At 43.7% G+C, this 17,295-nt stretch overlaps 1 protein-coding gene across 2 annotated transcripts; it reads right to left on the minus strand.

The window, feature by feature from the left end:
• Positions 1 to 1,785: 1,785 nt before the first annotated feature.
• sfmbt1 (Scm like with four mbt domains 1) lies at positions 1,786 to 17,215 on the minus strand. Of its 2 annotated transcripts, none has more exons than XM_071894674.2 (21): positions 17,152 to 17,215; positions 12,583 to 12,640; positions 12,387 to 12,481; positions 12,019 to 12,262; positions 11,331 to 11,419; positions 10,258 to 10,510; positions 8,748 to 8,845; positions 8,467 to 8,568; positions 7,903 to 8,062; positions 7,642 to 7,724; positions 6,981 to 7,107; positions 6,083 to 6,196; positions 5,896 to 5,938; positions 5,724 to 5,788; positions 5,444 to 5,583; positions 4,795 to 4,904; positions 4,126 to 4,301; positions 3,119 to 3,297; positions 2,575 to 2,799; positions 2,258 to 2,386; positions 1,786 to 2,135 (listed from the first exon to the last, which is right to left on the minus strand). In XM_071894674.2, the coding sequence occupies exons 2-21, from the start codon at positions 12,605 to 12,607 to the stop codon at positions 1,995 to 1,997; spliced, it is 2,598 nt and encodes an 865-aa protein (XP_071750775.1). In that variant the 5' UTR covers positions 12,608 to 12,640; positions 17,152 to 17,215; the 3' UTR covers positions 1,786 to 1,994. The 2 variants fall into 2 exon arrangements, with proteins under 2 accessions (XP_071750775.1, XP_071750774.1); XM_071894673.2 differs by having other exon boundaries at positions 5,724 to 5,791.
• Between the last annotated feature and the right edge of the window lie 80 nt (positions 17,216 to 17,295).

The following is a 17,295-nucleotide window of genomic DNA, read 5'->3' on the forward strand; positions in this document are numbered from 1 at the left end:
CAATTATAATTCTCAAAGATGAAATAAAAATGTTTCATTGTTTTGAATACAGCTGTAACTACTGAACAGGCAAATGAGTAAACAAATACAGCGGGTTGCTCACACAAAATCAATCACACCACAGACTACAGTAAATTGGCAAAAAAATTCAGATGAACTGATTTACAGAAGCACTTTAAGTAGATCTGCTTACTTTTAAAACGGCCCATTTGCCATTACAACCCAAATGGTCTACATCATTAAGTTAATTGTTAAAACAGACAATTCATTTTGGCTATACTGCCTGCTTTAAAAACTATTTAATGACCATAAACTGCTGAAACACTACAAAACTGGGATTATGCTCCATATGATGCAGCAGAATTTAAATTTTAAATCCCCCAAAGACAAGCAGAGGCTGGGGAATGCTCTGTCAGTCTGCATCCAAATGAAAATGTTTAGGCCTGTGCTGTGCAAATATATGCCTAGGGCATTTACACAATGCTTGCAGAGAAAGTTAATTGCTCAATAGAAAAATCTTTCTAATCACCCTGTTGCACTAGAAGATATTTGCGATTATGTACACTATATACAAACTCATGCGCTATATACACTTTGCATACTGCCATACAGTACATGGTTTTGCTTGTGCTTACATTGTAGAATCCTTGCATTGTCAACCGCTCTTAAGTAGTAGAAGCCTTAATAACAAACCCTTCTGAAGACTAAGGCCTCTTTTACATCTGACATGAACATGCGTCTGGATAACATTGACACTTGGCATTAACATACATCTCTGGTGTCCACACTGAAATCGAATGGCTCATTTTAGGACTACAAGTATGCAGGAAATCACGTTATGCTTCTTTTCTAAACAAATAAAGATATTGTCATGGACAGGTTAGAACATTTTATGCAACTGTTGTTAATACTATTAATTTCATCACACCAAACAGCAGACACCTAATCTCAGTCCCCCCCTCTCCATTTTTGATAATCTACCATTATCAATACTCGTCTCTAGTTTTAAAATACTATCCGAGCAGCTTGCCACTTGTTTTCTTTGCGTGTGCCTCCTAGTTGGAGTTGTGTCAATTAGTTCTGTTTACACTTTGCTATTAAAGTGGCCAAAAGCATCTCTGACCACCTCCAGAGATAGTTTGGGCGATTAGAGCATTTCCAGCTGGATGTTTGGATGTGGTTTAGCTCTATACAAATCAAATCCAAACTCTCAAGATGTTACAGCCACGTGTAAAGGGGGCCTGTGTAAGCTGAACTTGAATCAATGAACAAAGTGTGTCTAGCTATGTCTCTTAAAAGTGAATAGCAATCAATTTTAGACTTTTTGTTATTCCTTTGATCTAGGACAGTCCACTCTGTATTTGTGAGTACAAACAACTCTCCAAAAGCTAGAAACCAGAGAGAAAAAAGCTCAATCTATTGTTATTCCAATGTACAGCCTAGAGCATCTACACTGATGACTGAGATTAATTTTTTGAATACAATTTGTAAGTGCTTAAATCCAAATGACCTGTCAAACGTGCCCCCATCCTCACCAAACATCATTCTTGCTATTGTTCTGGTCTTTTTTTTTTTTTATTTATGTTCTATGGAGTTGGACATCACTGTGAAGGTCACCTCTTCTCTCTCAATTCTGGCTCCAGGAGTCGATAGTAAATCCTCACTAACACATATCAAATGTCCTAGGGCATAGAAGAACATTTAAAAACTGAAATTCAGTGATATTCCTTTTTAAGACGGCAAAGCAGGTGGGAAACAATGGATGGACACGACAGACCACTGGAGTTGTAGCACTGTAGTTGCTCTACACCAAAAGAAATGGGAAATGTTGCTCCATCCATCCCTCCCATGTCCATGCATGATGCCTTCTCGCAGCGCTGTCCGCAGGATTCTTAAGGATGTCCAGTGGTAGAAAAGTGAAGAAAAGACGGTGTTTTTCACAGGATTGATACACAGAGCAGGATGTAGTAATGTCTCTGTTCGTTCCCCATCAGCTACGTAGCAAACTGCTGATAAAATGCCAGCTTGACCCTCTCGATGTGGTGGCACAGCTTGATGGCCGGTCCCAGCTTCAGGTCCATGCACTCCTGCACTGTCGGGAGGTTAAGCAGGAGCAGCGCCTGTCCGTCGATCTCCTACAAGCACATATGATAACAAGTTTATACAGCATACAAGTGCATAATGCTCTTTCCGCAGTAGTGGAGTGACTACTCATCCTGAGTGGCCATAAGTCTCGAGTGTGTGTTGCATTTGCTACCTGATCCAGGAAGATCCGTGCAAGAGGGGCACAGTCAGTGGTCCTGATGAAGCGAACCACATCAGTAACGCTCCACTCCAGGGGGCTGGTGTCCAAACACAGCTTCTGAGGAGCCTCAGTCTTTGAGGTCTATAAACACACAGAGGGGGACAGTCAGACAGGCTAGCACATCTCCCAGCCAAGGCGACATGGCTGGTAGCTCGTTTTATCCCTGACAATTGATGCTGAGAAGTGTATCGGACATAACATTTCATGAACCAAACAATTTGAGCCTTTTTCATTTCCTTATAAATCGTCTTCTTAGAGCGTGTTAATACCTTTGGTGAGGGAGGGCGGTTCTCATCGTCGGAGAAGGAGGGAGAGCGGGGTTTCCGGCGCCGGCGCGTGGGCCTGGGTGTCGCCGGCGGGGAGGGGGATGGCGTGGTGGGCTGAGACTTCCCGACAGAATATTCAGAGTCGTCCTGGAGATCGTCCTGCAGCTCGGAGCCGGAGTCTTCACTCAGGGAGTCGTCCTCGTCCAGATCCTCCTCCTCTCCACTGCCCTGCGAGCCAGACGAGGGTGGCAAACAGTTCATAAGTCCAGATTCAAGTAAGGTGTGAAGAATCAAAGTTAAAGTTTAGCAGTAATAGAACGTTTGCCTCCTTTTATTTATTAAATATCTGTATAGGGGAATCAAGTGTCTCAACCCGGACTGACGGACCTGCATTTGCCTCTTGATGACCACAATATCATGATAGTGTCATGGGAAAAAGAAAATGTTTGCATGTCTGTGTGCAAATGTGCATGTTTGAGTGACAAATTTCTAACATCGTGATAAGCTGTTAGAGAACAGTGTGTGTGTGTGTGTGTGTGTGTGGTACCTGTGGAGACCCGGCAGGCGTGTTGTCCAGTGAGGCTGAGGAGCGTCTCTTCTTGTGGACAAACAGCTGCTTCCTCCTCTTCCTCCTCCTCCCTCTCCTCTTCACTCCTCCCTCCAGGTTGGAGTGACCCCCGGGTGGGCGGCCAACACGTCTGCTCTTCTTCTTGCCATAGTAATACGCTGGTGACAAGACAACAGACTTACCTGACAGGTCTGATATACTGTCAAGTGTTAAACTCTCCGAGGGATACAGTCACATCAAGTGTTTATAAAATTTAAATGGCTGAATTAATTAATCCAACTGAATTGAATATATTTTATATAGCAGGAGCATTGATTAATAGGCTGTAAAAGCATATCTGCAGGGAAGATATGTACTGTCTAGAGTGATAAGAAAACATAAGACACAGAAGAGAATCAAAGTGTAATCATTTGCCTGTTGCTATCAAATTGCATCAGTTCCATAAGCAGAACACTGTAATGCAGCAGCAAAAAGCAAACGTATCCCTCAAACAAATCTGTGACTGTGTTGACTGAGTAGTTCGGCAGAAAATTGAAGAAGCCCTTTTTGATTTTCTGCCAACCCCACCTGCTTATGCATCGCCTCTGGCAGATTATTCCAGTTTTTAAATTACATTTCTACCCCTCTGCTTCACAGAATTCCCATTTTCCTTATGAGAGCGTTTATGTAACCGCCAATCATTTCTACATCCACGTGCAACACAAATGCAAAGAATTGTTAGAATGGTTCTGAAAGAAGGAGAAATTAATTAGCTTTGTGCCAAACTCGAGCAAGTTTGAATAAATGCTCAGAATTCAGGTCAAAATTGTCATGAAGCATTGGAAGAAGATAAGCCGACAAGGAAGTGTACAATTTCTAAGCTGTTAAAAAAGCAACAATATGAAAGGTTGAGCTTCGTGTCCCAATCATCCAATAAAACATTTCATTTGAAAGAAGAGACCTTGTGGGTTGAATCAAAGCTACACATCTCTCTCTAAACCACATACTGTATTTGGTCTTGGTGAGGACGGAGCAGTTCTCCGAGCAGCGCTCCAGAACCATGCGAGGTCCAAACAGGTTTGGGCAGCACTCTAGCTTGATGCAGGTTTTCCTGCAGAACTCGGCCACACGGTCTGCAGTGCGGACGATCTCCACAGTGGCCCGGTAACTCTTCCCTTTGTACCTGACATTTACAGAGAAACAGTGCTTGAGCGGATCACACATGGATAAATTGTTCATTTTTTTCCACACAATATTAAGCAAAAAGACAGATGGCACAAAGACAAAACGGAGTGACAGGAAGGTTTTACAGAGTGACTCGAAGGTTTTCAAGGGACAAATGTAAAAATGTATTGATTCACTGATGTCACACACTCATTCAGCTCCCATTATTTCATTAAAGCGATGTTTTATCCAGCAAGGTTGCTTCAGCCTGCAAGGTCTCTGTTAAACAAGAGACCCAGACGCTGTTGGTTGAAACTCTGCGTTAATGAACTATCGGGAGCTTGCATTGGGATCCACTGTGCAGATTTATTCATTAACATTTGTGCTTCAAGTACATTTTTAATCCAGCATCTGGCCTACAACAGGCTGGATGTGAACACTTCTACTATTCCTGTAGGATTTCTATGGGGCTGAGAATTTTAAGCTGAGGATTAAATAGTGTTTCCCCTCACTTGGCTTTGAGTGTCTCTCCATGGCCTTGCCAGCGGCCCTCCTGGTCCAGCTGCAGCTCTCTCAGCACACGGCTGGGCTTGTAGGCCGAGTTTATCAGCAGAGTCAACACCTAGATATAACACGTCCATGGAAATACATACAGTATCAAGCTTAGAGCTTATCTGGCAGGTTGGAGGGTTTAATATAGTGGAGCATAGAATGGTAAGGAGAATCTTGTATGGGCTTTCACGTTTCCATTTATTCTTGGAACGTGTTACAACTGCTTCACTGCTACATTAATTTTGAGACATGAGTAGAGTTACCGTAAACAAATGAGCAACAACATCATGTGACAGGAAGCAACAGGGTTTATGGGAAACGCAGTCTTCATTTTGAGAAACATTAGCACTAACAATACCACTGGTGTGAGATAGAAGCTACCAATTGTCTCAACCATGGTCTTATTTGTTTATGGTAATTATACCAAGGTATCAATTTGACGATGGTAAACTGATGTTTGCTGTTTACAAATAGCATGTTTATTCTTTAAAAAGTCACTTTTTACACCTGTGTATTTGATATCAAGCCATTTGATACAGTGTATTGGTTTGGAGAAAATATTGTTTTTGTTTTATTCATACAGTAAATAGCGGGACCAGCCCTCCTCACCTCTTTGAGCACGAGGACGCAGTTCCCAGGGCCGATAAACTGGGGCAGCTCGGCGATGCGCCCCTTGTTTAGGTAAGGCCCAGAGAAACAACGGTGGTTGAAGTAGATCTTGGGACAACAGTACTTCCCATTCCCCTGTCCTGCACATGGACACAAAACACGATGATGTGGTTTAAAGAGACTGCACAGACAGTCAGTACATGGGATATATCACAATGCGGGATCACACGAGTATCACTACCGCAAATATCTTCAACAGGACCAGAGACACACCACTCACCTGTTTCTGACTGGCTGGCCACCTGCTGCTTGACAGTGTCAGGTGACGAAGACTTGGGTGGGGTTCTGCTGTAAAGTCAAGAGATAAAAAGTAGTAAAAAGGTTGAAGGGCATGGGACTTGATCCAATCAAACCAAGAAACGAATCATATTCCCCTCCACTCTCATACTCACTGTTTCTCGGGCTGAACCACAGCAATCTTCCTCTGTTTCTCAACTGAAAGAGAAGGAAAGATGAATGCAACATGGCAATAATATTATCATGTGTAATCAACATGTCATTTGGAAGTCAGTGTCAAAAAAACCATGTTCAGTTTGACCCCTCCTTCCAACAGTGGTGCGGTGTGGCGGTGCTACACACCTGAGGGCTTGATGGGGTAGACGAGAGGATAGCCATTTGTCTCACACCAGCTGACGGGGAAGATGTCCAGGGAGTCCACATGAACAATCAGCTCTGGCATGGGCTGCTTCAGTCCTACACACACACACACACACACACACACACACAGAGAGACAGCTATTAGTCACATCCACTCCACAGTCAGCGGTGTTAATGATATAACAGGCAACATTTTTACCACAGCAAGGACGCCAAAGTGAGATACTTCACTCTTCTATACCTGAGTGCTATCAGACTTCATCACAGTGTTGGAAAAATCATTTTGTATAAGTTTGTGATTTTTCAGTGGTCTCTAATCAATAAAACAAAAAGTTGTATTATTGGAGTTGTATTATTATTGGTTTAACTTAAACCATAAACTTAACATTTTAACTGGGATCTGGTTGCTGTACAGTAGCTGCGCCATAACATTGAGCCATATTTTTTCATACTGAACGAAAGCACAGCTTATCCACCTTTACAGTCCTTAAACTTACGCATCAACATGTGGTGTCTGACATATATTTCTGAGTTGTGTGACATTTGTTTTTGCCACCTTATGAGACTGTTTGATCTCCATAGCAGTACTTCTGTGTATGTATGTAATACGCTGTAAGTTATGTTTTTTAACACTACTGTCTTCTACATAGAAGAGATGAAGACAGCTGATCACCTGGGGAGCCACAGAGCTGAGATCACATCCAAACACACTAATGATAAATGAAATCGATATGTCATTGAATACAGAATGTACAGAATATGAATTTGTTCATTTTCATCTACTTTACAGCTTTTTGAAAGTCTTGTTCCCCCATGTCTTGAAAGTATTTTTTTTTAAATGCTTATAGCACAGACACATCCTGCCGCCTCCCCCTCTCACCTTCCAGGCTGAGCCAAATGTATTGCCCTTTGACCTTGGTGACTGTTGCCACGTGAATGTTCTCAGGTGACAGCGGGTTGACAGCCTCCAGTTTCATGGCCTCTTTGAAGCTGTGGTCACACTGCTCCTGGGAGGCAAACAGAAAGGGTTCTTTAAAACCAAAACTTCACTTGAAAACATTTTCACCGCTGCGGATGTCTTTGAAAGTGGAAAGTAAAGTATAATAATAATAATAACAAATCACAAAAAAAGAAAACATTTTCACACTTGAGCATGATTGTGCTGTGTGATTTCAGTCCAACATTTCTTAAAACATTGTGCATTCTTCTCTGGTAAAAGGAAACAAAAGTCAAGGTGGACCGCCTATTTACAACCCAACACCGTCATCACTGGAGAAAAGTATGGCTTTCTATTATGCTGTCAGTCAAATGGGCAAAATCTCATTCCCCACATTTCATTGTTTGTGACAGGCAGAGGTTTAGGTGAAAACATTTCTGATCGCATTGGAGAGTAAACTATGAGAGTATTTTTTTTCTCCCCAAAAGTGAAGGTTACAAAGTTGCCAATAGAATCTGAGGATGCCTCCAGCAGTGACGCACATACACTTCTGCTGTGCATGCCGTATGTATTGCAGTGCTGAGAGTACCAGAGGCTGACTTACAGCGGGGAAGCAAGGCTGAGGAGCCGCCTCGGCCTCGCACTGTTTCAGGTAGTCTGCCCAGTCAAAGTCCGGGCCCTGGTATCCTGTGCACAATAAAATAAATACACAAGAAGAGGGGGCAATGAGAAACAGAGTGGGAAGTAAGGGCAGATAGGAAAAAAACAGAGAGAGAGAGACAGAGAGAGCATGAGTGATCTAATCAGTGTCACTCTGCATTTCCTGATAAGTGGTTTTACAGGCACCACATGTGACGTAGCTGACCTGGTGGGGGGCTGAGAGGGACCCCGTTCTTGAGGCTCCACTGTGCAGGGAAGATGCCTGGACTGTCCCTGTGGCACAGGAAGGACCGCCCAGCACCCTCCGACTCCTCAATGCCACAAAGGTCGTCCATCTTCACCAAGAAGAACTGCTCGCTGAACACCTGAAGTGGAGAGGAGGCAGTTTTGGGTCACTTCCAGTCACTGTCAATTAGTTCAACAGCTCTGAAGTGGCCTAGGATGCCCTCTGTTCGCCATCTGTTTCCTTTCTCCAAGTCACACTAAAGGCAGCGTCGAGCCTTCCGGACAGGTGTCAGCTGGTGGTTAAGTCAGGGAGATCTGCTCAGCTGTGTGGTTTAAGTTGCAAAATTTGGAGTTCATGAGGATATTTGTGTTTTTCCAAGCCTAGGGGTGACCAATTCTCAGCTGCTGAATTGACAAAGTAAAGACAGTTTAGTAAGAATGACAGAAAACATAAAAAAAAACGCCAGCAAATAACCAGCAAACAAGGGAAGAACATTCATACAACTGCATGGGAGAGACTTAGATTTACTGAGACTTAAGTTACCTTGGTGACAGTGGCAGGACTGATGGAGATAGGAGCAGCGGGGTCAACAGCCTCCAGTTTCATCCCTTCCTTAAAACAGTGAGCAGTGATGGCAGGCTGGTCCTGAAACAACACACACACAGTCATTTTCAACAGCTCGACACTCATAAATGTTTCAGCATCCAATTTGGAGGAGGATGTCACAACTGTCTGCTTACCACATCATTATCAGATCTAAACTATTGGATTAACAATGAAATTGTCAGATCAGGAAGCACAAATACGAGCAGCGTTAGCCGTACCTTGCAGAACTCCTCAGTCAGAGCGTCATCTTGAGGCAGTTCACTGATCCTCTGCCTCACCTCCTCCCACTCTTTCTCTGTCCGCAGGGCCACCAGATCTGGATCAAACAAATACACACAAACCAGCTGCTAAAGAGCAAAACCTGATTCCCTACTGACTGAGTGTATATAATTTGAATATCAAATTTAATCCAACCAAACCTGATCTAATTCTACTCTACACAAGGAGTCTTATTTGAATGAACTAACCCTTTAAGCCAGAAATGGGCAAGATAGAGTCAGGGCTGCATAATTAATCAGGAAAAAAACAACCCTGAAATTTCAATGTTGTCGACTGCAATTTCCAAATCACAAAAGGCTCAAACTCCTCATTACAGGGCGCCGGGTTCCAGACGGCCCCGTAAACAAGGTATTCTGGCGCTGTGCAGAATCCATCAAGTTGAACATCTGACGAATCTTTCATTACATTCAAACCGAGCATTAGCATTTCCTCCCACCCCTTTTTTCAAGTGATGAAATACAAATTATGTAGAAAAGGTTATGTCTGCATGTATCACTACGATTTTTGTATTCAGGATTAAGCAATCCTTCCACTGACTAAATTCTGTTATTAACTCTCAAAAGCACAGTATCCAGTTACAGAGAGCACAATTTCGGCAATAAAAGTCCTGCATAAATTACCAATCGGGCTTTTCATTAAAAAACATTAGCAGTACCAGCGGGTGGATCAGCTGCACCAAGAGGGAGAGAAAGCCTACGGTGCATCTTACTACCTCGCATATTAACAAACTTTATTCAGTTGAAGAGTATTAGCAAATCCTGGCCATGAAAACAATGATCCATCCAATCCTGTGCGGAAAATCAATTTGAAGATCTAAAGGAATATCTTGACATTTTGAATTTTAGTCCCATATTATTCATCATTGGGCACTTGTCAGAATGTATCAAAAATGTTTCTGCATTGGAAAATGGTACAATGGCACTGTTCGCATACCTCATTAAAACCAGTGAGTTTGAAACTCTTTCACATAATGTGACAAGTGACAAGTGGAGAAAAATAACAGACTTAAATTCAGCTGATCTGATGGGGTGAGTAGGCTACGGTTAAGAATTAATTATATCTGATCCAATCATTTATTATGTATGGCACATGGTAATGCTGTATTGCAAATTGAAAGCTGCTCTCTCTCTATGAAAAGTAAAATCAGATTATTGCTGTTAGTTTCTGGCCAAGTATTTGTTTATATAATTCTACCTGAATTTTAAACATAGGGTTAAGCTACATGAATGGGCATGAAAAAACCTTCAGACTAGCTGTGTTAAAAAAACAAAAACACATTCAGTCTGCCATGGCATTGTGAATTCTTCATGTGGCCTTCCATCAAAAATTATTACTCATGCCTGCTTTGGCAGTGAAACACCCACCGAGCAAGAAATCATTTTCCTTTAAAAAAAAAAAAAAATCCTTTGTTTCTAAATATAAAACCCAACCCATGACAGTGCCACTGACCTGCAGGGGGCCTGAGGGTGCAGCCGCGCTCTTTGGCCCAGCCGGGTGGGTGGAGGCGTGGGTGGAGGTAGTAGAGCCAGAGGGTGGCGGGTGTGTCTGGGAGGCCCTCGGTGCCCACCAGGCGCAGCTTCAGCCTTCCTCCAACGTTCTCCTCCACCTCGGCGGCCCAGGCCAGCGCCGGGTCAGCGCTGTCCTGCAGCTCCACATAGCAGCCTGCACACAGGAGCTCCACTGGGTCCCGACCCCGCTGGGGCTGAAGGGGGAGGGGTGGGGGTGGGGGTGAGGGGGCGAGTGAGATGTTGATAAGGCACACATGCGATCGCAAACACAAATGAACACACGCCCAGGCAAGGCAAGGAATTTGTATAGGGAGAGAACGTGCTGCATGGCTAAGTGGTAGAACTGAAGCAAAGTCAGTGAAAGCTAACTAATGGAAGAATTTCACAGACCGTTCTGAGAGTGAATTTCAATGGCATCCCTGGGTGCAGTAAACAAACGCACATAGCCTTGTATATTTGAGACTTGAGGCTTCATGCAGTGTATGCATGCAAGACTTGATTTTAAATATAAACTCTCAGATTTTTCCACCTTCAAGTCTATTGTAAAAAAAAAAGTCAGTACATCTCAATGCAGTGAAAAGCTTGTGTCCTGGCTCTCTCCTATTAAAAATAGGGCATATACACAAGGAAAAATAGATTAAGTGTTTGGTGCTTTACACCTGCACTACAAGGACAATAAATACAACGACAACAGTATAACAACAACAGAACAGTTCAGAGGGTAAAAACCGTCAACTGGGTGTTTTTTTTAGTGTCAACTGTATTTACCTAACTTGCCTTGCCATCTTAACCATAATGGGAAAAGTCTGCTTGATTGTGACATCCTCAATGATTTTATTGATGCTTTATGTGTTTTTAAAGATGTCAAATAAATCAAATCAAGACTGTGATACAGCAGCTTGTTCTTGGCACAGACAGAGACTTGAGAAAGAGACTGCCAGTGCCTCGTGTTCAAAGCCCCACCCTGGGTGTGAGTTTCATAAGGAAGAGAGCGTCTCCCTTCCCCTGTCTTACCAATTCCAGCAGGTTGGCGGGCGCACTACACTCCTCAGCCAGGGCCTTTTCCAGCAGAGCCTCCCAGTCCTGGTGCTTCTCACGCACACCTGAGGTGGACCACACACACAGTTCACTTTATTAACCAGTGGCAGCCTGGTCCAGTGGTTAGACAGACCGTCTCACAACCAGGCGGACTCAGGTTCAATCCCCACAACAGCCAGCTATCCTTTCAAAGTGTCCTTGAGCAAGTCACTCTGGATCGGAGTGTCAGCTAAATGCCTGAAGTGGAAATCTAGTTTTCAGGCATGATGCAAGTAAACATAATTTGGAGCCAATTTGTTATGTTGTCAGATGCCTTCTACAAGAACAAAATAAATTTTACTTTAGTTTTTATAAAGTGGTAATCTGCAAGATCCTCATTTTTTGTGAACACAATTTTGTGACTTGTGTTTTTTCACTTCCCAGAGATCACTTGGCAAACAACGTGATGTCAGTTTCCTTGGATTTTCAAATAAGTTGTAGATAACTGGGAAGCTTTGAATGGCTGGAATCAATTTCTTGCCCATTTTGCTCTTGCCAGGCGGAACTATTGTTCATGAAACGAAATAACATGGGAAACAAGGAAGCACACAAAATCAGATTGGCTGTGGACTGCAGATGATCGAAAAAATTCCCCCGCCCCCCCAACCCCCCAGCCATGCCTCACCCTCGGGGGCTCTCATGGTCTTGCCCTGCTGCCGGCTCCAGCCCAGAGGGTGGAGGTCTGCCGTCATGATGTCGCACCAGAAGTCGGCACGCCGGTCGTCCTGGTATCCCTCGTAGCGCAGCAGCAGCAGCTGGCCACATGTAGTGATGATGTTGGCCACCCAGTAAGGACCGTCGGCCTCCGAGCGCACACACACCTCCAGCTTCATGCCTGGGGTCAGGCCCGTCTGCAGGCCCTGGTCCACCTGAGAGAGGGAGACAGGAAGAGAGAGAGACAGGAGCGCCGTTTACTTGCACATTTACAACTGAAGTGGATTTTCCATTTGTGCTCTGAAGTGAGTGTTAGCTGTGCAGGTTGTCGGGACTCACATGTTTGAAGGAGTGATGGGGCACAGACACGGCTCCATTCTCCTCCAGGTAATCGTCCCAGTTAAAGTCAGACACATCCTGACCAGAGTCCCCATCTGGATCACACACACACACACAAAATGTTTCTTTTTTCCAACCTACTTTCCAACATTTTATCCCGCTCATTTCATGCAGCTGTTGATAGAATAGGTCTTACCGGACTCCAGCGACTCCTGACTCATGTTGATGCCCCCTAAAGGCCAAGTCTAGACGCTCTGAGGAGGAGGATTATTATCTAGTGGGGGCAAATGAATGAGCATTGATCAAAAACTCTGGCAACAGACAAAGATACAAGGAGATCTGAGAGAGAGAAAAAGAGAGAAATGCAAGAAGTTGGATCTCCACATGTGGGACAAGGCAGACAATAAAACAGCCGTGTATATGAAGAATTTGCAAACCCAAAGATACATTTACCAATGCACAGGATTTGATGTTGCAATCCTTTGAGCCATAATCCAAGGTGAGCATTCATACAGAAGCCCAGTTCAGATAGTAAAAGGAACGATGTACTAACCACCAAATGGTGACTATAGAGGACATCAGGCTATTCTGTCATAAATCTACAGTACCACCAGACAGGAAGCACCATTCACCAGTCATCTTATCTAAATGTTACAGGGTTGAGTGTGTGAGTGTGTGAGTTATCAAGTGGTTTCCTCCCATCACAGATGTTTTGTTGAATTAGGCTCCACAAGGCTCAACAGTGATTTCTGGCATCTCATAACCCCCCACCCTCCAACACCCACTCTTACAGTCACCTACAGTACACTACCCTGCATTTATACTCAGACGTATCCCTAGTTCCCAGAATTACTCTATAATTTCTGAACTTTCTATTGATTTCAACAAAAATAAGCTAATGGGACGGCTGACACTGCTGGCTCGAGGCCCGCTCAGCAGTTCAGAAACCAAATTGTGTCAGCAAACAATTACGCCAAGAGCTAACAGTGTACCACAACTCACTCCATCTACCATATCATATGATATGTAACTCCAGCTGATATGGACTCACAAACAATATGTCAGCTAGCACGCTGCAGACAACCAAGACTAACAAGCCAACACATCAACATTCTAAAGAATCAATATACCAGCAACATGCTGCTAACAAGCACCAAGAGCAACCGTGCTACCTCCTCCCAATGTGTCAGCTAGCATGCTGCAGACACCCAAGAAAGCACCCATACTGCTTCCAAAGCTCAATTATTTTTGAGAGGAAAAAAATATGAATTATGAATTTTAACAAGGCTAATTTGAAACTTACCAATAGCAGCAAAGCCTGCTTCAAGGCCAAAATGAAATGAATCAGCATTTGTTCAGATGCTTATGCCATACTAATTCTAAAATTAAACTTTGTTTGCTCTTTCCAAACTTAATAATAAAATAGCCCAGAGAAAAAAAGCTTCGGGAAAGTTAATACATTAACATTCAAGCCCTTCTAACCAGTCCCGAACTCGATCAATAGAAAAGATGAGAAGCAGCGAATAAAATCAGAAATTACATGGTGCATATCTGTCATTCATTAGGAAGGCATAGGCTACCACCTAAGTGACACACCAGATGGTATGTGACTGGGAACCATATTAAACCATGTTAATCTCATCCAGCTCCCAAACGTAGACCACTTCTACTTCTGAGGCTCATTTAGGCTGCTGAAAATTGCCCCAGCACCGAGTGACCCGGCTTCTCAACATAAGCTAATACCTACTACTGCTGCCCCGAAGTAAAGATTTCAAACAGTTCCCTGACGTGAATGTGGATACACATCAAAGTTTGACACATCGAAATGCCCCCCAACCCCACTCCCCACACCCCCCCCCCCCCCAGCACTGTGAAAAGAGGATGAAATAAAGTTAATGCAACGAGAGAGATGGCATTTATAAAGTGTCTAGGAGGGAGCACTGGGCGTGACAATAGTTGGGAGTTTGGTGTATGGGATGCGGAGGATAGCTGCTCTGTCACGGCAGCTCCTTTCAGCCGGCCTGTCAGGCCCGTCTTTGTCATGTCTGACGTCTCTATTAAAGACGAGGCCGCCGTCAGACGCCCCAACACCCCTCCCCACCCCCCCTTGACCACCGGACGGCCGCCCCGACCCCCGTGCTCCGCCGGGATCAGCACCGCCTTTCACCCACGACCCCGACGCCCTGCCCCGGTCTCTCTCTCCCTCGCTCTCTCTCTCCCCCCCACTCTCTCTTTCTCCCCCCCTCTCCAGCACACACACAAACACACACACACACACACCAGAGGGCCTCATTGTCCTTGAGGTCACACTCCCAACATAAGGGAGCAAAAAAAAAGAGCAGTGGAGACATTTCCAAAAGCTCAGACTGAGAATTAGAAGGCTGTGTTCTAACACCTGATGCTGAGCTTTACAGATTTTTAACATTTATGACAGCATGATGGGATTTTAGGTTGATTCTTCTTCTTCTTCTTGGGTAGGTTAACCCACAAGCCCATTGGAGCCTCTTCAACTACACAATATTTTTTCATGCCTTTTCTCTATTTGTGAATGTTTTTATGCAACATGAACAAAATTAAACTGAATCAGACATTTAGACAATCTGACAGGAATAAAACTGATGGCTGCGTTTGGTGATACCTCTACTGGTATTTAATTTTCAGGCAATTCGGCCTATCTTTTGAAATTTTTGGAGATGAGCTTTTAAGATTTGCTATGAATTCTTCTGCGGTATGAGCTGTCTGTTATTGCAGCACTAAACTGAACATAATAGCACAGCTAGCCTTGTACAGACAGGAAGACAAGCAACTTCCCCTGTTTCATATAAATGGGCTACGCGGACCACAGTTACCAGCAGCAGTCTGCCTGACTCTTTCTTCACCACCCGTTAACTGACTGAACCTGAAAGAGAAAGGGCCAAATGCACACACACCCACGCAAACGTACTCACACACACACACACACACACACACACACACACAAAGACAACTGAGATCCTCACTACATCCTCCTTACAAGCACTTATTGAATCATATTTTCATCAGTACTTAGCATGCTGTCGAGCATTTCCAAACAAGCCTTTCTGCACCACTGAGGTCCCTGGGCAGGAAATGCAATCTGACAAGATATATATTCACACAGAGCAGGGCTTCGCCAAGAAATGTAAATGAAAGCAATTTGGGTTCGGTAAAAGCTACATTGTGAACAATGCTAACTAAGTCTGGCACTATTCTTATTCACCAAATAATGAAATCAGCACAGGCAAACTGACATCTCTCACTGGGTTCTTCCTCAAACACCACGGGCTTATTATGGCTTACTCACCACCTGACGACATTACATTAAAAGATGGCTAAACTCTGACCTCCAGTTGGTGATCAGCATAACACAAACAAAAACTGATTAGATTCAATTTTTTTCTCATATAGGCTAACTTACATCAGTTTGATACTACCTACCATGGTGTGTATTATATATCACAAACAGTCACAAACATTTATGCAAGCCTAAACAGGCATGTAAACAGAGTTTAGGTAGATTTACCCTCCACTACATCCCTGATAATAGCATGTTGTGTTGATAAAGTGAGAACATAGATTATTGTAGTAACTCTGTGGCTGCCAAACAGGACTTGGTTCCCATGTGGTTTCTTAGGAACACCGGCCAACACCTTTTAAAGTAAATTTAAATACACCAAACAGCAATAATGTAGGCACTGGGGATGCCAACAAAGGGTTTTATTGTAGCCCAATGTCAAACAGGAGGATCCCAGTTGGCCTGCTCAGTGGATGGTAATCCACCAGGCTCTGTCCAAACTGACCTCTAATTCTGTCAACTGGCCGCCCTGCTAAGTTGAAAGCAAACGAGACACTGAAATGAAAAATCCATATTTCATGCATGAAGCACACGTAAATAAAAACGCTATTCCATTCAACTGCTCCTTAGGCAATTGCAATAACGTTGCTTGTTGCCATTGCATAGCGGCACGTCAACTGGAGCAGCGCTGCCAGGGTCACTCAAGTTGCACAATAGGGAAGTTAAGAGCCAGGAGAAAAATAGGTTGCTATAAGCCAGCGTGGAAAATGTCAACAAAATGACAACCTTCAGAGCATCACCCCGTAAATCTGCTCTTAAAATTAGAGTAAAACGAATGGCGTTTATTAAACGACGGAGTTTATTTAGCCTATTTATTGAGAGCCACATGAAAAACACGATTCGGCTGAGGTCGTGCAACCTTTATTATGTAAGACTTCGACATGTAAGAAATATATTGAGTTATTCAAGGGCAAATGAATGGAAATTTCCACAGAATCCTTGAACGATAGCTTAAGATTGCTTTGCTTGTACAGACTAACCGCAGCATTCAGCAATAGAGATGGGCCATTAACGCAATGGCTTTGCAGAGAGACTACAGCGCCGACGGTCTAACTTTCACACTGAGGAGAACATGTCAAATACCGATGAAGAAAAAAATAAATAACTGCCTAATGAATCAGAATGTGGTGCCAGATGCATATCGGCCGTATGGGACTCGCTGGGCACATGGTAAAATCGCCTGTGTCCAAGTCAAGTTACTGAACGTCACGGCTTGAGCAATAAGAGCAGGCTGGCGAGCAATAAGGGCGCTTACACTCGACCGAGCCCGACTCATCTTTTTGAGAGACGGGAAAAAAGACGAACGCAGCACCAAAATGCAAAACACCAGTAGGAATCCATGACAAACAACACACAGTATGTGAATATTTAGTCGCAAAATTCGTCTCTTACCGGTAAGTAGTTTTTCCAAGTCGCTTTTTAGATGCCGTTCCTCTCCGCCTGCTCGTTCACAGCAGCGTCAAGCTAGCACGAGTAAAAATCAGGACTTCCGGTCGTACATTTCAAAATAAAACGCTAACTGATGAGCACGCGTTT

The sequence above is a fragment of the Centroberyx gerrardi genome, chromosome 5 (assembly GCF_048128805.1).
Source record: "Centroberyx gerrardi isolate f3 chromosome 5, fCenGer3.hap1.cur.20231027, whole genome shotgun sequence".
Lineage (NCBI taxonomy): Eukaryota > Metazoa > Chordata > Actinopteri > Beryciformes > Berycidae > Centroberyx > Centroberyx gerrardi.

What these genes read in the sequence shown, in the direction of transcription:
- sfmbt1 (XM_071894673.2), bottom strand. Translation starts at nt 12,607, where the DNA reads ATGAGTCAGGAGTCGCTGGAGTCCG. An exon ending in GGAGAGACACTCAAAGCCAA is followed by an intron (nt 4,302 to 4,794) that starts GTGAGGGGAAAC and finishes TGTAAATGTCAG; the next exon opens with GTACAAAGGGAAGAGTTACC. An exon ending in ACCGCCCTCCCTCACCAAAG is followed by an intron (nt 2,387 to 2,574) that starts GTATTAACACGC and finishes GTGTGTTTATAG; the next exon opens with ACCTCAAAGACTGAGGCTCC.